General features: G+C 40.5%; 1 protein-coding gene across 3 annotated transcripts in view; it reads left to right on the plus strand.

The window, feature by feature from the left end:
- EFCAB2 (EF-hand calcium binding domain 2) overlaps positions 1 to 20,698 on the plus strand; it is a 104,241-nt gene that overhangs the window by 59,558 nt on the left and 23,985 nt on the right. For 2 of the 3 annotated variants that reach the window (XM_066236898.1, XM_066236882.1), the window contains 3 exons: positions 352 to 431; positions 755 to 797; positions 929 to 995. In XM_066236898.1, coding sequence (XP_066092995.1) covers positions 352 to 431; positions 755 to 797; positions 929 to 995 — 190 coding nt within the window. Of the gene's footprint in view, positions 1 to 351; positions 432 to 754; positions 798 to 928; positions 996 to 10,624; positions 11,143 to 20,698 lie in introns of those variants that run through there. The other variant, XM_066236892.1, reaches the window with a different exon arrangement.

Raw genomic sequence — 20,698 nt, forward strand, 5'->3', positions numbered from 1 at the left:
GCTATCTTTGTCTAATGACCTTCTATTCACCCTTCCTTAATCAGCTCAAAGGTGATTTCCTCATGAATGCCTTTCCTGATCTCCTGGCTGAGAAATGTTTTCTTTATTCTATGCTCTGATAGCCCATGCTCCTTTACTTCATTGTGCTTACATAAACTTCTAATTAGACACTCAGCTTTGTTGTGTTTTGATTAATCTATGTCTCCGCTCCCAGAATATAGACTCTGAGCAGACACCATGCCCAAGGATGCTCGCTATCAAATCCCCAGTACTTGGCATGGTGCTTGGAAAAAGCTGCTCAATATTTTTGTTAAATGAATAAATGGTTTTTTCTTTTAATTGAATGCTTAGGTAGAGGAAGACGAACCCACTGGATTTATTAGATTTGAAAAATTTCTTCCAGTGATGACCAATGTACTACTGGAAAGAAGGTAAGAAAGTCAGTGCAATTGTTAAGGTAATGATTACAGTTACATTAATTGCAAATACCTTGTTTTTTTCACTTCATATATTATAATGGACCAGTATTTTTCCTTCTAATCAGTAAGGCTTCCTTCTAACTTTACTGTACTTTGAACTGCCAGTTGGTATGTGCTTAGGAATATCAACCAGTTCAGTATTAATCTAATGAGCAGAGTATAGTTAAAGGGAAAATAAGTACAAAAGCATAAGTCAACAATATTCTTATTATCTTCTGTTTTGAATTGTCAACAATAAATATTGTGACATTTACTCCTTTTTTCTGCATAATTAGATACAGACCGATTCCAGAAGATACCCTTCTTCGAGCTTTTGAGGTATTCAAAATGCTCCAGATTTTTTATATATATATATATATATATATATATATATATATTTATATGAAAAATTCATCATGTAAAATTTATTCACCAAATGAAAAATATAATAATATCTATCTTTCCCCTAGGTATTAGATACAGCTAAACGCGGGTTTCTTTCTAAGGAAGAACTGGTCAAATATATGACTGAAGAAGGTAAGAGTTATTTATTACATATCTTATAACAGTGACTTGTTTAAGTGATTAATAATTTAACAATTATGCAAACCTAAGGGATAGTTTAAAATCTTCTGCTTAGAAAGAGTTATTTACTATTCCTATTATTTTGGTTTTGGGATGATTTCTGTTTTGTAGTACGTAAGGGAAGAAGAGGGTAGGTTAAGGGAAGATAGATTGTGCCTTTGTAGGATTTTGTAAAGTATAATAATACTATTATAAATTGAAGGCATTCTGTTTACTTGGAGTATTTTCAGAATTAAAGGTGTGCCACCTGGAAAACATGAACTGTCAATCACTAGAAACTGAAGCCTGTCACTAGATTAAAGGTTTGGATTGGAATAGATTAAAATCCTTTTTTAAAGAGCTTTTCAGTTGGTGAAGATAGAGTTAATACAGACTCAGTTGAATATGAATTCACACACAAAAATTTTTAGTTTTTTTTAAATTTATTTATTAAATTTAATGCAGAGACATTGATAAATCAGGGTACATATGTCGAGAGAAAACATCTCTAGATTATTTTGACAATTGATTGTGCTGTATACCCCTCCCCCAAAGTTAAATTTTCTTCTGTCACCTTCTATCTGGTTTTCTTTGTGCCCCTCCCCTCCCCGAACCCCTCTCTCCTTCTTCGCCCCATCCCCCCTCCTCCTACCCTGCACCCCTGTTGCCATCACATTCTTGTTCATGTCTCTGAGTCTCATTTTTATGTCCCTTCTATGTATGGATTCATATAGTTCTTAGTTTTTTTCTGATTTACTTATTTCACTCCGTATAATGTTATCAAGGTCCATCCATGTTATTGTAAATGATCCGATGTCATCATTTCTTATGGCTGAGTAGTATTCCATAGTATATATGTACCAAACTTTTTAATCCACTCGTCCTCTGATGGACACTTGGGCTGTTTCCAGATCTTCGCTATTGTGAACAGTGCTGCCACAAACATGGGGGTGCATTTCTCCTTTTCAAGCCATTCTATGGTGTCCTTGGGGTATATTCCTAAAAGTGGGATAGCTGGCTCAAAGGCAGTTTGATTTTCAATTTTTTGAGGAGTTTCCATACTGTTTTCCACAGTGGCTGCACCAGTCTGCATTCCCAGCAGCAGTGCAGGAGGGTTCCCTTTTCTCCACATCCTCGCCAGCACTTATTCTGTGTTGTTTTGTTGATGAGCGCTATTCTGACTGGTGTGAGGTGATATCTCATTGTGGTTTTAATTTGCATTTCTCTAATGATTAGTGATGTTGAGCATTTTTTCATATGCCTATTGGCCATCTGTATGTCCTCTTTGGAGAAGTGTCTATTCATCTCTTTTGCCCATTTTTGGATTGGATTGTTTGTCTTCCTGGTGTTGAGATTTACAAGTTCTTTATAAATTTTGGTTATTAACCCCTTATCAGATGTATTGTCAAATATGTTCCCCCATTGTGTAGTTTGTCTTTTTATTCTGTCCTTGTTGTCTTTAGCTGTGCAAAAGCTTTTTAGTTTGATATAGTCCCATTTGTTTATCCTGTCTTTTATTTCACTTCCCCGTGGAGATAAATCAGCAAATATATTGCTGCGAGAGATGTCGGAGAGCTTACTGCCTATGTTTTTTTCTAAGATGCTTATGGTTTCACAGCCTACATTTAAGTCATTTATCCATTTTGAGTTTATTTTTGTGAGTCGTGTAAGCTGGTGATCTAGTTTCATTTTTTTGCAGGTAGCTGTCCAGTTTTCCCAACACCATTTGTTAAAGAGGCTATCTTTACTCCATTGTATTTCCTTATCTCCTTTGTCAAATATCAGTTGTCCATAGATCTGTGGGTTTATTTCTGGGTTCTCTGTTCTGTTCCATTGATCTATATGCCTGTTCTTATGCCAGTACCAGACTGTTTTGAGTACAGTGGCCTTGTAGTATAACTTGATATCAGGAAGTGTGATACCTCCCACTTTATTCTTCCTTTTCAAGATTGCTGAGGCTATTTGTGTTCTTTTTTGGTTCCATATAAATTTTTGGAATATGTGGTCTATATCTTTGAAGTATGTCATTAAGTATTTTAATTGGTATTGCATTGAATTTATAGATTGCGTTGGGTAATATACACATTTTAATGATGTTTATTCTTCCTAACCATGAGCACGGTATATGCTTCCACTTGTTTGTATCTTCCTTGATTTCTTTTATCAATGCTTTGTAATTTTCCAAGTACAAGTCTTTAGTCTCCTTGGTTAAGTTTACTCCTAGGTACTTTATTTTTTTGGTTGTAATTGTGAAGGGAATTGTTTCCTTAATTTCTCTTTCTGACTGTTCATTGTTGGTGTATAAAAATGCCTGATTTCTGAGTATTGATTTTATATCCTGCCACTTTGCTGAATTCATTTATCAGGTCCAGTAGCTTTTTGACTGAGACTTTAGGGTTTTCTATATATAATATCATATCATCTGCAAATAATGATAGTTTTACTTCTTCTTTTCCAACTTGAATGCCTTTTATTTCTTCTTCTTGTCTGATTGCTGTAGCTAGGACTTCCAGGACTATGTTAAATAAGAGTGGTGAAAGGGGGCACCCTGCCTTGCTCCTGATCTTAAGGGTATTGCTTTTAATTTTTGCCCATTGAGTATGATGTTGGCTGTGGGTTTGTCATAGATGGCTTTTATCATGTTGAGGTATGTTCCCTGTATTCCCACTTTGCTGAGAGTTTTGATCATGAATAGGTGCTGGATTTTATCAAATGCTTTTTCTGCATCTATTGAAATTATCATATGGTTTTTCTCCTTCTTTTTGTTTATGTGATGAATCAGATTGATTGATTTACGAATATTGTACCAGCCTTGTCTCCCCAGAATAAATCCCACTTGATCATGGTGTATGATTTTTTCCATATATTGTTGGATCCGGTTTACTAATATTTTGTTGAGGATTTTAGCATCTATATTCATCAGAGATATTGGCCTATAATTTTCTTTCTTTGTATTGTCTGTGCCTGGTTTTGGAATCAGAATTATACTCGCCTCATAAAAGGAGCTTGGAAGTCTTCCTTCCTCTTCAATTTTTTGAAATAGTTTGAGAAGGATAGGAGTTAGTTCTTCTTTGAATATTTGGTAGAATTCCGTTGTGAAGCCATCGGGCCCAGGACTTTTCTTTGTTGGGAGTTTTTTGATAACTGTTTCGATCTCATTTGGTGTAATCGGTCTGTTTAGGTTTTCTGATTCTTCCAGATTGATTTTTGGAAGATTGTATGTTTCAAGGAATTTGTCCATTTCATCTAGGTTGTCTAGTTTTTTGGCATACAGTTCTTCATAGTATTTTCTTAAAATATTTTGTATTTTTGTTGTGTCAGTTGTTATTTCTCCTCTTTCATTTCTAATTTTATTTATTTGAGTCCTCTCTCTTTTTCTTGGTGAGTCTAGAAAGGTTCATCAATCTTGTTTACCTTTTCAAAGAACCAGCTCCTAGTTTCATTGATCCTCTGTATTGTTTCTTTAGCCTCTATGTCATTTATTTCTGCTCTGACCTTTATTATTTCCTTCCTTCTACTACATTTGGGCTTTACTTGCTGTTCTTTTTCTAGTTCTTTTAGATGCAGGGTTAAGTTGTTTATTTGAGCTTTTTCTAGCTTCTTAAAGTGTGCCTGTAATGCTATGAACTTCCCTCTCAGTACTGCTTTCGCTGTGTCCCATAAATTTTGAGTTGTTGTATGCTCATTGTCATTCGTTTCTAGGAATTTTTTTATTTCTTCTTTGATCTCATTCTTAATCCGTTCGTTATTTAACAACCTGTTATTTAGTTTCCATGTGTTTGAGAATTTTTGAGCTTTTCTGTTGTGGTTCATTTTTAGTTTCATGCCGTTGTGATCAGAGAAAGTGCTTGATATGATATCAGTCTTCTTAAATTTGTTGAGAGCACTTTTGTGCCCTAACATGTGGTGTATCCTAGAGAATGTACCATGAGCACTTGAAAAGAATGTTTATTCTGCTGCTTTAGGGTGAAAGGTTCTGTAGATATCTATTAAATCGAGTTGATCTAGTGTTTCCAATAAATCTGCTGTATCTTTGTTAATTTTCTTTCTTGAGGATCTATCTAGTGATGTTAGTGGGGTATTGAAATCCCCTACTATTATAGTATTGCTGTTGACCTTGCCCTTTAAATCCATCAAAGTCTGCTTTATATATTTAGGTGCTCCTATATTAGGTGCGTAGATATTTATAATAGTTATATCTTCCTGTTGGATTGCTCCCTTTATCATTATGTAGTGGCCTTCTTTATCTCTTACTATAGCCTTTATTTTAAAGTCCAATTTGTCTGATATAAGTATTGCTACTCCAGCTTTTTTTTCATTTGCATTTGCATGAAATGTTTTTTTCCATCGTTTTACCTTCAATCTATGTGTACCTTTTGTTCTAAGGTGTGTCTCTTGTAGACAGCATATGTATGGGTCCTGTTTTCTTATCCACGCAGCTACCCTATGTCTTTTGATTGGATCATTTAATCCATTTACATTTAAGGTTATTATTGATATGTAGTTGTTTATTGCCATTTTCTTCTTTAAAGGTGTATTCTTTTTTTGCTATATTCTTTTCCCACTTTGATCTGTTTACAACAGGCCCCTTAACATTTCCTGCAGCATTGGTTTGGTTGTAATGATTCCTTGAGTTGTTTTTTGTCTGGGAAGCTTTTTATTTCTCCTTTGATTTTAAACGATAGCCTTGCTGGATAAAGTAGTCTTGGTTGTAGGTTCTTGTTCTGCATTACTTTGAATATTTCTAGCCATTCCCTTCTGACCTCAAGTGTTTCTGTTGAGAAGTCGGATGTCATCCTTATGGGGGCTCCTTTGTAGGTGATAACTTTTTTTTCTCTTGCAGCTTTTAATATTTTCTCTTTATCACTTAGCTTTGGTATTTTAATTATGATGTGTCTTGGTGTAGGTTTCTTTGGGTTTCTCTTTAATGGAGTCCTCTGTGCTTCTTGGACTTGTGAGATTTTCTCTTGCATTAATTTAGGGAAGTTTTCAGCTATGATATGATTGAACAAAGTCTCTATCTCTTGTTCTTTTTCTTCTTCTTCAGGAACCCCTATGATGCGGATGTTATTTCTCTTCATGTTGTTACAGAGCTCTCTTAAGAGTTTCCTCTGACTTTTTGAGTCTCTTTTCTCTTTTCTTCTCTGCTTTCATGCCTTCATTCCAGTTGTCCTCCAACTCGCTGATTTGATCCTCAGCTCTATCCTGTTTTTAATTCCTTCCATTGTGGTCTTTATTTCTGATATTGTATTTGTCATCTCCGACTGATTCTTTTTTATACTTGCTATTTCTTTATTTAGGAGTTCATAATGACCATCCATTGTTGTTCTAAGATCCCTAAGTATCCTTACAATCATTATTCTGAACTCCGCATCTGGAAGTTTGATTATTTCCATATCACTGAAGGTGTCTCTTGTGGTTTCATTTGGATTGTACTTCTTTGTCTTCGCATTGTCTGTTTTTGGGTGTTTTATTTATAGAGTTGGTTGAGTCTAGGCTTGGTGTTGTCTGCCTCCAGTTTTCAGTTGTGTTATTTCTAGGTCTTCTTGGATTGGTATCAGCTGTTATCTGTAATCCACTTTCGGATTTGGGCAGCTTTGAAATCTGGATTTGTTTGTTTTCTTAACAGGTGATAGTCTTGTTTACTGATCTCAGCAGGGGGCTTCCTTGAAACTGTATCCAGGAATGCAATGGGTGTAACCTGAGACTCTGAAGGCCTCTTTAGCCAACTAATCTCTCTGGGGGCAGGGTGTTTTCTCAGCTTCAGTAGGGGGAGGTGTATCTCAGAGCTCCATGGAGACCTGAGTTACTGCCCCTCCTCCCACTTCTTGTTTTTAACTGTGTCTTGTTGCGCTGATTGGAGCTGGATAGATGTCCGGAGATCTCTGATCTGGAAGCAATTCAGCTCTGTTTTGTGAAGGGTTCAGTACCTCCCCCAGCTATGGCCACCTCCAGCACGGATGAGTCAGCTTTTTTAGGTCGTCTCCTTCATTCCTTAGCCCCTCACAGTCTGTCCCTTTCTCTTTCCTTTCCACTTGGGACATAAGCTGGTCTTTTAAACACACCTTGCTCCCTGGTCGCCAGGCAAGTGGCTGTGAGCAGTAGTGTCTGCTCTTTTCCCTTGTGTGAGATCCCCTCTGGGCTCTCAGCCTCACCCCCCCTCCGTTTCTGTAAGCAGGGGAGATTCAGGCGCTCCCTACCAGGTTTGTTGTGGCTTCTTCTTTGCTCCTTGGTTTTTAAGAGCTGTTCTTGTAGTTCAGAGTTGGTTTTTCATGCTGATTTTTCCTAAATTGATTTGTATTCCAGTTTGGTGGTGAGAACTGGGCGTCTGTGCGTCTGCTTACTCCGCTGCCATCTTTTCAGTCCTTAGTTTTTTTTTCAATACTCATGGAACCATAAATATTTGTTTTGAACTTGAACTGTATATACATGCACACATTCACACACACACACACACACACACACAATACCTATACACCAAATATGCCAACATGTTTCCTTTGGGAATCTCTCTGCCTAGGCTGATATGTACACTTGTTTTCTTTGAATGTCAGTAGCCTAATGGGCATTCTCTTTTCCATTCTCATATTGGCCATCTCCCCTCCTCCCACACAAAGTTATTAGACTTCTGTCTCCTTTGTTCAGTTTACTGGTTCTCAGTTGAGTCCTGAATGATTCAGAGTTTCTAATCACATGATACAGAATAAAAAGTACAAGTAATTTTGAGTAGGGAAGACTAAGATTGCATCTACATGCACAACTGGTTTGACCATTTTGACTTGAGCCAGCATTGGGTGAGAACACAGGGAAAAAGTAAGAATGATCTGACAATCATGACTGCCACCCACGAACTCTTATGCCATTGTTAAAATTATCTTTGGGGTGAACTCTGATGTAAATGTTATGACTTTCAAAGTATTAGCCTCTTAATTCTAAAGCTTAATTTAAGGGAAGTAAATCCTAGATTATTTTAGGCAATATAGAGTTAGGTACAGTGGCCAAAAGAGTTAATGTCATTAGGAAGGTATACCTACTAAGGGCAATGAGAGGTAATGATACTAAAATCTGTTCTGTTTCTCCAGGGAGAAAGCTTTTTAACCTGGAATGCTTGGTCTGGGAAGATTTAAAGAGAAAATAGGTTTCTTAAGATGATAGAATTTATGTGGGTGAGCCATTGAGTGAAGGGGTAAAAATTTATGCATTATAGCACCCCTACACATATTAAGTCTCAAAAAATACTTATTGAATTAATGAATTGAATGAGTAGATGAATGAAACGTGGTAGAGGGGCCAGTGAGAGGAAGACATAATGTGAACAAAAACTGGGAGGGAGGAATGAGCATATCTGGGGAGCCTCTGAGGAGATAGAGCCCAGAGGGGTTTTTTGGCCAAGAGTAGCAAACAAATCTAGAAAGATTTACTGGGAGATGTTGGAGGCCCGGGCTCAGGAGTTTAGAATCCATCTTGTATACGATGGAGAGGCATTAAAGGGTGTTGAGCAGATGAGTCACACAGTGCAGGAGGGACTGTGGGAGAGTTACTCTGGTGCTGTAAGGTTTGTTAGACAAGTAAGAGAGAGGTTATACTAGGGAGACCAGTCAGGAGGCTGTTTGAACATTCTGAAGGTGCCCTAATAAAGGCCTGGTCTGGCTGTGGCAATGGGAATGGAAAGAAGAGATTGATACAATAGGACTGTCTACAGCAGGATCATGGGCTACGATGAGCGCAGGAGACAAAGATGGGGGCAGAGTCAAAGCCATGAGGCTAGGACCTGGATGGTGGGATTATGTGATGCTGCTACTGAAGTAGGGAAGTCAAGAACAGACTGCAGTGGATACAGAGACAGGAACATTCTCACAATATCCCCAGAATATCAATCAGTTTGAGAATATGAGTTCTAAATGTCCAGGATGTCATATGGTGAACATAATCGCACTGAATCAAGTTCCTACAAGATGGAAGTCCACATGTGTCCAGGCATGTGCATTGTGTCACAGTATTCAGTAGCAGGGAAGATCTCAAAAACAAAGAAACACATGTTGCTACTTTTGTGCCAAGCAGTGTTCTAAGCACTATTCAAATAACACTTTTAATCCTCATGACAACCTGATGAGATAGGTAGTATTTTTATCACCCCCATTTCTTAGATAGGAAAACTGAGACACAGAGAGGTTAAGTGAAGCTATTTCCCTCCCGTCCTTAGTCGCATGCTACACATCTCTCTCCTTACCCAGGAAGCGGTGTGTCTGTCTTCTGTAATTTGGCATGAGCAAGGCTTTGTTCTAAGAGGTAGAGTGTGGTCATTGAGTTCTTGGACCTTGAGCTGGACTTGGCCTTCAGATTCCAGCTCCACCACCCACTGGCCGGGAAGGTTGCTGTGTTTCTCCATTGCCGGACCCTCCACTGTGACTGCAGATGGCAGTTCCAACCCCTCATCAGGTGGCTGGGAGATTAACTTAGTTAGTATGTATGACACTCTTAGGTCAATGCCTGGCATACAGTAGTTCTCAACAGATGTCTATTAGTATTCTTTTAAGGACTTACATGTGCCCATTAGAGTTCATTGGTAGCATATTTAGTATATAACAATCAAGCATAAGAAAGATTCAGAATCTGTATTTTTAGGTATTTCAGGTACTCCTTTTTTTCTAAGGATGTAAGCATGATTTCAAAACATTGTAGCATATTCCCTTTGTTTACTAACACAATCATCATTGTCATTAAAATCCTCACTTAAGTAATTCCTGGATTATTAACTGGATTCCAATTTAGAATGCATTGTCTCAGAGGCAGGTGACTTAAGCTCAGAAGGTAGGTAATTCTCAGGCCTTGGTAACTTACCTGCTTGGATAAGACTCTTTACAAGGAAGGTGGTGATTTGGGTATTTCTGTATTTTGCTTACTATCAGGACAAAGTTCTTTTTTAAATAGTCAACGGTGTTTCCAATATTTTTCCTGAGTTTGCTTCTCACCTTGGTGAAGCCAACATCCAAGATGGCCTTCAGCTATTACCTGAATCCATCTAATGCCCACAGGTTTTCTACCCAACTTATGGTTTCATTTGACAGCACCCTGCACCAAACTGTAACAAAGAGAAAGGATTGTTTTGAAAGGATGATGAATGGCATCTATCACTGGGTTCAGCTGCCAGGACTACATTGGCCAGGCCTGGTTAGGGAATACTGTATTCAGAGATATAAGCGTCACAGTTTCAAGTTTCTGTTCTAGCAACCATTTAATCCTCTCTTTGTACCCTTACTAAATATAATCATTAGACTCCCTGCAAAACTGGGACTTCAGGTTAATCCTTTGGCAATTTCAGTAGTTTGAATTTAAATAAGTAAACAGCCTATTCATGATGTCTTCATTTCCTCTGCTATTTTGGCTAGAATGATTGATTCTATCTTGCTTGAGCTATGATATCTGCAAGGGAAAGTAAGTCTCAAATGTGCCAGGGGTGGACTGTCATGATGTAATGGCTGTGCAGCCCCAGGGAGAGTCACTGGTGCCCTGGGGCAGGGGCAATGAAGCTGCCTAGTGGGAAGAGAAAGCACAGACTCAGATGGGTGTAAGTGATGCATTGTCCTTCCTGTCCCTCCCAGGTGAGCCCTTTTCTCAGGAGGAAATGGAAGAGATGTTGTCTGCTGCCATTGACCCAGAATCGAATTCTCTTCATTACAAGGACTATCTAACTATGATGGTGATAGATGAAAATTAAACACTTTCAAGACTTAATTTCTAAGTGAAAGGATGGTTTTAAAAAATTGCTTGCCCTTTTTGAATTTCACATTTTATCTTATAATTCCTACATATGCTAATTAATGCCTCATGAGAATCTTTTCAAGATATTTTGTTTTTTAAAAGATGACCGTTAACAATTTAAAACAAATTTACTTGGTATGTCTTGCTTTGTGGAATGACAAATTGCTCATTATTTAAAAACTATTTTTAAAACATTATAGCATTATCCAAGGATTGTTGTTAATTTTCTATAATAAAAGCTAGGTTACCTTTAAATTAATTCAGCTGACACCATGAAAAATGACTAGAGTGACCCTGGGTCTGGCATATAGAGATGCTGGGAGGGAGCAGAATGACCACAAATAAAAATGAGCAACAATTTGATGAGAGCTTCTTTTTAAAACAAAATTAAACACTTCAGCACTCTGTGGAAGAGAGTTATTAAAATGAATATTAATAGTCAATTCCTAATGAGTGCCAATTACAGATCTCATCTGAGATGATAATAACTTAGTGTAAAAATTTAAATTTGCTGATCCAGCATGTGACCATTTTGTGGAATAGCTAAAGGAGCTGATATAATTGAATCTAGAAAGAAGAAGGCTAAATAGAAATTGGTCATGTAAGGAAGTGGCAGTTATCTTCTAGGCTTTAGAATTCTTACCTATTCAGAAGACCTGTCATGAGAATATTGTCCTGAATACTGGGTAAGAATAATGAGAAGTCTTATGTTGTGCAGGAGGGACAGCTGCGAAGAGCGGAATAAAGTTATCTGTGCACCAGGACTCCCTCTCAGAGAGACGAGGGATTGCAGGTGAAGGGGGAAATACAGCAGAGGAACGTTTATAATCTTCCATAAGCAGCATGGGCTGTCACACACACATGTGCGTGCACACACATGGGTCTCAGTGTAAAACTGTTTCACCACCCGTGTGTATATTCATGTAAACATTTAATGTGGCCCGTGATTCTGCCTTCTATGCATGCTGTCTTGCCCCCCAAGAGAGGAGAGACTGCTACCCAAGACTCTCTGTCGCTGTTCATTCTTTCATGAAGCATCTATTGAGTATTACTGGGTCATGTGTTGGGACTGGAGTTGCAAGGTGACTCAGTCCCTAACAGAGGTCACAGTATAGGGAGGGAGACCTGCAAGTCTGTCAGCAGCCACATTTCAGATGGGCACATTCAGGGTACTGTGGACGTGCCTAATGGGGCAACTGACTCAGCCTTGACGGGAGCTTACTGGGAGATGAAAAACTGTTGTGAGCAGAGAGGACTTCCCAGAACAGGTAACACTAGACTTAAAAGACCAGCCACTTATGAAGTGGGGGGCAGGGCACTATTTTAGCAGGGGACCAGCAAGCGCAAACCCCCAGAGGTGTCATGAAACATGGAGCGGTCTGGGAATTGGAAGTCGTTTGTGTTGCTCTATAGATTTGAAAGATGCACAAGAGAGATGAAATTGGAATGGTGAACAGGAGCTATATCAACAAGTATACTATAATAGTTTCGGTGTACAGTTAGGGTTTTAGTGTGGGAGTTTGTACTTTCTTCTGAAGATCACAGAGAAAGAAAGATCATTTGTAAATAGCACCAAACATAGACATGAAAGGTCAAGACTAGAAATAGGGAGATCAGGTGGTAGGCTCTGGCTGGCGGGAAGAGGTGGATGGGATGAGTCAAGCCTGAGTCCTGGGTCTCTGGCTTGGACACTGGGTGAATTACAGTGCCATTCATTCAGGTTTGAAATCCGAGAAGTGGTTGAAATTGGTAGGCAAAATGATGGGTTTGGCTGTGAGCATCATGGGGTTGAGGAGCTAGTGAGACACTCTGGGGAGACATTTAATAATCAATTGAATTATTAGGAGGAAAATTTGGCCAGACATGGGTTTGAGAGTTCCCAGCATGTCACTGGTACTAAATGCCTTAGAAAGAAAAGAGGGAGAGCAGAACCCTAGGGCACGTCGCATCTGAGTGAGGGCAGAGAGGTGCCACAGGACTGGGAATGGGAAGCCCCAGTGCAGGGAAAGCAGGAGAGGAGTCTCTGTATGCCACGGTAGAGAGGGCCTCAGGGAGGAGGCAGAAACCAGCCAAGTGATGTCACAGAGGCAAGGTAAATTCAAAATGAAAACGTGTTCACAGATGACTTTTGCAGGAGTAGATGTGGTGAACTGACAGGGTACAGAGGTCAGTGGGTGGAGGAACAGCTGGATGCGAGAAAGGAGGGCATGGAGGTTGGGTAACTGGGCCGTGAGGAGGAGGACAAAGGGCCAGAGGGAGACAGCAGGTGGAGGGCATTATTTTTGGAAGGTGGGACACATTTACCTGTATATCCAAAGGGCTGAGATCCCGCAGAGAAGCTGATGACCCTGAGGAGGTGAAGGGGCCAGGTTCCAGAGCCTGGGTGGTCAGAACACTGAGCCATCCTATATCCCCACCGAATGGCCTCTCTTCCCTTTCTGAGTGAGGGGCAAGGTAGTAGGTTATAGAACTTGAGGAGAATGGTAAAATTTGAAAATAGCTCTTGTGAGAAACAGGAGGAAGAGCTGAGAGAGAGCCCAGGTAAGAGTTTTTAAAAGAAATCCTGAAGGACTTTGTTCAGTCACACAGGATCAGAGAAGCAAAAATGGTGGGTTGTTGTATTGATTCAGGGTTAAAGTTTTATTGCCTGGGTGAGATGGGAGGAACCAAGGGCATGGGAGTTGAAGAATCCACAAGAAAGCATTTGCAATGGTGGTGTGTGAAGCCCAGGTACTACTAGAAAGGTGACCAACATTTTTTCAATGAAAAGGAGGACAAAAATAAATTGAAGAAAACAATATTGTAAATAAAAGAAACATTTTATTCATTGCAACAATAATACACTATAATATAAATGCATAATAAAAATTTTGTAATATATTATAATTATGCTTATATACCTATTAATTTTTAATAATAATTGTAAGAAAAAAGTACTCATTTAGACACAAATATGTCACATCACACGCAGTGGATCGACTGCATCGATCGAATGCAGACATTTACAGATTAGTCTTCCAATATCAAAAAGGAGGACAGGTAGGAGGACACTTGTAAAGCCAGGAGCCACCATCGCGTCCATTCACATTCAGGTTCTCATTGGATTCGTACACTCGGTAAAGAAACAACGGAGCCAAAAGCTGATGGGCCATCATCTTTAATCCTAGCTTTTGCACCCGGCAGGTAAGTAAAAACACACACTGGGCTCCAAAACCCACTCATTCAGTGCTCACAAAGCTACTGACTTATCCGAGTTTCCTAGAATCAAAGGTTTCTAGCTCACCAGATTTATTCACCTCTGTTCTCCATCTCCTTCCTTCTCTCTGCACAAACTCTGCACAAACTGGCTTCTCACTCAGCACTCCATCTTGGCTTCTTCTCCTGGTCTCCTCCTCTCTCTGCTCTCTGCTCTCTGCTCTCTCCTCTAATGCCAATCTCAGGAACCAAGAGAGCAAGCTCCTGTTCTGCCCCCATTTTATAGTGTACCTTTGATTTAAAAGGTTTAAATCAAAACCTTTAATCCAATATACAAAATAGGGAAGTCTTTAATACAAAGTCACTTATCTGAGGCATGATGGGATTGTACCACCGCACATCAAAAAGGGTGGGAAAGGCTTAGTCCTAAAACCAAGCCCCAGGCTACAAGGATCCTGCCTGCCCACAGCCTGCCCCCAACACACATTAATATCACCTGGGCAACAGGCTTTCATGTGGGCAGCGCCATCTTTAACAAAGTGAGCATAATATATTTTATCTGCACAACAACACTTTTCAAAGGAGGACAGAACTTACAAAAGAAGGACTGTCCTCCCTGAAGGAGGATGATTGGTCACCTTAGTACTAGGGATAGGTACCGGCAGGAGTAGGCTAACAGAGATAGGGGGTGAGGGCCTCAGCACCTCTAACAGGGCAGCAGCTTGGGTAGTGGGAGCGAGGAGCAGGCTCTGCTTGAACGTTGACTTCACTGGGTTCTTAGAATGTGCCTTTATTCTCCTGTGTTGTTATAAGTAATGATAAGAGCTAACATGTTCTCAGGGCTTTACGCAGATTAGCTCTTTAACCCTGGCACCCACCCAGTGACACGGGTGCTGTTCTGTCCCCCAATTCACAAAGCTGCTAACAGGAGTTCCACAGCTGTAAGCGGGTGTATTTGTCAGTTTTTGTTAGATTATGTTATAAGAACAGACAGCCCCCAAATATCAGTGGCTTACTACAGTAAGTTATTTTTTGTTCATGTTTTATGTTCCCTGGGGTCACTGGGACTCAGCTTCATGTGCCGTCTTTGTTCAACTCACGCACTTCAGAGTGGGGTGACGTGTCCTGATTTACCCAGAGTTGTCCCAGCATAGTTAATAGATTGCCCTTTTAGAAGTGTCTCAGTGTAGATGATTAATATATGGTCATCCCATTTAAAAAACAGTGAGTAAAAATGATGGTGAAGAATCATTACTTATGGAAGGTTTTATGAAAAATAGCCACAGAAATGTAGTAATGGAAGGCATTTCTTCCTTCCCTAGTTTCCCAAGGTTATGCCAGGGTGAGTCCCAAGTGGAGGACTTCCCTGCCACTCACTGAGCTGTGCACGTGGGAACCACCACCCAGAGGTGAGTAGCAGCCACATGCCTCTAAGCCAGGGTGGAGAAGGATGAGAAAGGGGTGTGGTGACCCCCAGCATTGTCAGACAGCTGTTTTTGATAGGCCATGCACTGCAGCTGAGAAGGACTGGACAGACTTGACACAGTCTTGTGGGCGGAGCCCCCTGGGGGGGCAGGGCATATTCAGCAGCAGCAGCAGCCGCCTACATGTAGCAGTACACATGTGCTGGTGCCTACCTCACACGCAGGCACAGGCTTGCCTGCAGGACAGGATAGCTCCGAGCTGTTTCCTGCAAGCCCGTTACTCTTCTTAACCCTGGTTCTGCCAAAGAATTAGCCCCAGTCTCTTCAGAATCAAATGGTGACTTCATTCTTCCCAAGAGAGAGGCTCCCAAGAGAGAAGAGTGCCTCAGGATTGGGAACCCCTGTGCTCGCCTAGAATTCTGTCAAAAGTTCTGATGTCAAGATTCACACCGTCTCAAGGAAATTCTATTTCTTTAGTCATCACAAGAGTTAGCTTTATGGACTAGGATAAATTTTTTATCTTTAGCAAAAATTTGTGGTTTTTTAAAAGCCATCAAAATGTACAATACAGAAATCTCATTTTATCTCCTCGTTGCAGAATAAATGTAGCATATTTGCAAAGGGGCCATTTTTCCTTATATTCAGACCATTTCAGTTCATATTTTATCCCTTTCACTATCTAGTTAGCCCTCAAGATTCTATTTAAATCATAATGGCACTTTTCTGGCAAGAGAATTGCTTGGTCTCTTGTGCAGAATGTTCTCTTATCCTGTGATTCTGGCTCTTGCAGAGGCTGCTGAGCTCCCAGCTTTGGGGTCTCGTGGCAACCCCCACTGGCTCCGTGGCCTTGTGTCCCCCACAGCTCTGTGTCCTGTTCCCCCACTCCTCCCCAGCTCCGCGGCCTTGTGCAGACTCGGCTCTGCTCTCACACCTCTGGCTGGGGAGGCTGAGGGACTTGGGGCCCGGAGCCGGCCCTGAAGCCAGGAGATCCCGACCCTCTGATCCCTGCTTGGCCTGGGACTCACTCTGGGTCAGGCACTTCCCCTGTGCTCCTCTGGCCCAGCTCTGGTCCTCCCACCTTCCAGAAGCAGTGTGGATTTAGTCCCCTTTGCGTGCACCAAGTGTCCAGGTGATAAAGGACTTGGAATGTCTGAGAGGGCAGGCTGGTGGGATGGTTAGGAGAGGACCGCCTGTGGAATGGAATGCGGTTAGGCCCCCTCCTGTCCTTCCTTCCTGCTTCCCTTCCTTCCCCTCTGCATAGCTGCTGCCAGATAAGAATCAGTGTTTATACAGCCAGTTCCTTGTAGAGATCCAGTGTCACCGCACTGCCCTCTGGATAACGTAAGTCAGCAGAGAGCTTCAGGGTCACAGGCCGCACCTCTGCGGGCACCATGGCAGGCCTGGGCCTGCATGTCTGCAGTGTGCTTACCAATCACCTGGATGCGGGTGCTGGTTAAAATTCTAGATTCCAGACCCTAACACATTCTCAACGTAGGGCCCAGGAGCCCATATTCCTAACAGACAGTCTCAGGGGAGTCTTATGTACAGACACCGTAATGTAAGAAAGACACTCTCTGGGACAGTATTATGTGAAAGTGGGGGCTTCGGAGCTGGGCTCTGCCACCTACTATCAGGTGATGGGCAGACAAGTAATAATGCCAAATCTCTGCACTTTAATTTATGAAGTGTAAAGAACACCTTACCCTGCAGGGCAAGTGTGAAAACAAAGATGAGATGATAAAAGTGAAAATTCTTTAACATAAATGATTATTTATAGGAAACCAGCTAGGTAAGAAGGGAGGAGGAAAGGAGAGGGGAAGAGGATGGAAAGGGGGATGGGGAGAGGGAGGGAGAGAGGACAGAGACAAGGCTGCTGTCCGGGCTGGACAAGCAGAGTGGTGGAGTAGGAGGTACTTTAATTAATCTTTGGACTGACTGGGGAGCCACCTCAAGTAGTGGTGGAGAGATACCAGAGCTGTCCTGGTCATATTAATGATAAAGTCTATTTCCAGAATGTGAAATTAGGAGGTGATTGTCTTTCTTTTATAAGAAATTGCAGTAAAACAATTTTGTGGTAAAAAACAAATTTATGGTAAAAAAATGGATGCATAGCATCAAATTTATCATCTTTTTTTTTTTAATTTATCAACCATTTTTAAATGTACAGGTTAACAGTATTAAGCATATACACATTGTTGTGAAAGAGGTCTCCAGAACTTTTTTTTTTAATTTATGATTTTAATTTATTGTGTTTACATAGATTCAAGTATTTCACCAAATATATCTCCCCCCAACTCCATGTTCCCCTCGGCCACTTCTTTTGCCCCCTCCCACCATGCCTCCCCCCTTTCCCTCCAGGATTTGCTGTCCTGTTCTCTATAATGCTGTGTAATGTATATATAATTTCACTAATCTCTTCCCCTTCTTTGATCCCATCTTCTCTTCCACTTTTCCTCTGACTGCTTTCCCTCTGGTCCCTTTGATCCCGCCTCTGTCTCTGTTCTATTCCTCAGTTCATATTGTTCATTGGATTCCTCAAATGAGTGAGGTCATATGATATTTTTCTTTCTCTGCCTGGCTTATTTCACTTAGCATGATAGTTTCCAGGTCTATCCATGTTGTTGCAAAAGGTAAGATTTTCTTCTTTTTTTTTTTTTTGTATTTTTCTGAAGCTGGAAACGGGGAGAGACAGTCAGACAGACTCCCGCATGCGCCCAACCGGGATCCACCCAGCACGCCCACCAGGGGCGACGCTCTGCCCACCAGGGGGCGATGCTCTGCCCCTCTGGGGCGTCGCTCTGCCGTGACCAGAGCCACTCCAGCGCCTGGGGCAGAGGCCAAGGAGCCATCCCCAGCGCCCGGGCCATCTTTGCTCCATTGGAGCTTTGGCTGCGGGAGGGGAAGAGAGAGACAGAGAGGAAGGGGGGGGTGGAGAAGCAAATGGGCGCTTCTCCTATGTGCCCTGGCTGTGAATCGAACCCAGGTCCCCTGCACACCAGGCCGACGCTCTACCGCTGAGCCAACCGGCCAGGGTTCCTTCTTTTTCATGGCCCCATAATATTCCATTATATATGTACCACAGCTTTTTAATCCATTCATCCATTGATGGACACTTGGGCTGTTTCCAGATCTTCGCTATTGTAAACAATGCTGCCATAAACATGGGGGTGCATTTCTTCTTTTGAATCAGTGATTTGGTATTCATAGGATAAATTCCTAAAAGTGGGATTGCTGGATCAAAGGGCAGTTCGATTTTTAATTTTTTGAGGAATCTCCATACTGTTTTCCACAATGGCTGCACCAGTCTGCATTCCCACCAGCAGTGCAGGAAGGTTCCCTTTTATCCGCACCCTCTCCAGCACTTATGTGTTGTTTTGTTAATGAATGCCATTCTGACAGGTATGAAGTGGTATCTCATTGTGGTTTTAATTTGCATTTCTCTAATGATTAATGATGTTGAACATTTTTTCATATGCTTATTGGCCATCTGTATGTCCTCTTTGGAGAAGTGTCTATTCATTTCTTTTGCCCATTTTTGGATTGGATTGTTTAACTTCCTGGTGTTGAGTTTTACAAGTTCTTTATAAATTTTGGTTATTAACCTCTTATCAGATGTATTGGCGAATATATTTTCCCATTGTGTGGGTTGTCTTTTTATTTCGTTAATGGTGTCTTTTGCTGTACAAAGCTTTTTAGTTTGATATAGTTCTATTTGTTCATCCTGTCCTTTATTTCACTTGCCCGTGGAGATAAATCACAAAAATACTGCTACAAGAGATGTTGGAGAGCTTACTGCCTATGTTTTCTTCCAAGATGTTTATGGTTTCATGACTTACAGTTAAGTCCTTTATCCATTTTGAGTTGATTTTTGTGAATGGTGTAAGTTGGTGATCCAGTTTCATTTTTCTTCAAGTACCTGACCAATTTTCCCAACACCATTTGTTAAAGAGGCTGTCTTTACTCCATTGTATGCTCTTACCTCCTTTGTCAAATATCAAGTGTCCATATAGGTGTGGGTTTATTTCTGGGTTCTCTGTTCTGTTCCATTGATCTGTATGCCTGTTTTTATGCCAATACCAGGCTGTTTTGAGTATGATGGCCTTGTAGTATAACTTGATATCAGAAAATGTGATACCCCCCACTTTATTCTTCTTTTTCAAGATTGCTGAGGCTATTCGGGTTCTTTTTTGGTTCCATATAAATTTTTGGAATATTTGTTCTATATCTTTGAAGTATGTCATTGGTATTTTAATAGGAATTGCATTGAATTTGCAGATTGCTTTGGCTAATATGGACATTTTAATGATGTTTATTCTTCCTATCCATGAACACGGTATATGCTTCCACTTGTTTGTGTCTTCCTTGATTTTCTTTATCAATATTTTATAATTTTCCAAGTACAAGTCTCTAACCTCTTTGGCTAAATTTATTCCTAGGTACTTTATTTTATTTGTTGTAATAGTAAAGGGGATTGTTTTCTTAATTTCTCTTTCTGACAGTTCATTGTTGGTGTATAAAAATGCCACTGATTTCTGAATATTAATTTTATATCCTGCCACCTTGCAGAATTCATTTATCAGGCCCAGTAGTTTTTTTGACTGAGACTTTAGGGTTCTCTATGTACAGTATCATATCATCAGCAAATAATGATAGTTTTACTTCTTCTTTTCCAGTTTGGATGCCTTTTATCTCTTCTTGTCTGATTGCTGTGGCTAGGACTTCCAGAACTATGTTGAATAAGAGTGGTGAAAGGGGGCACCCCTGCCTTGTTCCTGATCTTAAGGGGATTGCTTTTAATTTTTACCCATTGATTATGATGTTGGCTATGGGTTTGTCATACATGGCCTTTATCATGTTGAGGTATGTTCCCTGTATTCCCACTTTGCTGAGAGTTTTGATCATGAATGGGTGCTGGATTTTATCAAATGCTTTTTCTGCATCTATTGAAATTATCATATGGTTTTTCTCCTTCTTTTTGTTTATGTGATGAATCACATTGATTGATTTGCAAATATTGTACCAGCCTTGTCTCCCCAGAATAAATCCCACCTGATCATGATGTATGATTTTTTTCATGTATTGCTGGATCCGGTTTGCTAATATTTTGTTGAGAATTTTAGCATCTAAGTTAATCAGGGATATAGGTCTATAGTTTCCTTTCTCTGTAGTGTCTTTGCCTGGTTTTGAAATCAGAATTATGCTTGCCTCATAAAAGGAGTTTGGAAGTCTTCCCTCTTCTTGAATTTTTTGAAATAGATTGAGAAGGATAGGAGTTAGTTCTTCTTTGAATATTTG

The sequence above is a fragment of the Saccopteryx bilineata genome, chromosome 1, assembly GCF_036850765.1.
Source record: "Saccopteryx bilineata isolate mSacBil1 chromosome 1, mSacBil1_pri_phased_curated, whole genome shotgun sequence".
Taxonomy (NCBI): domain Eukaryota; kingdom Metazoa; phylum Chordata; class Mammalia; order Chiroptera; family Emballonuridae; genus Saccopteryx; species Saccopteryx bilineata.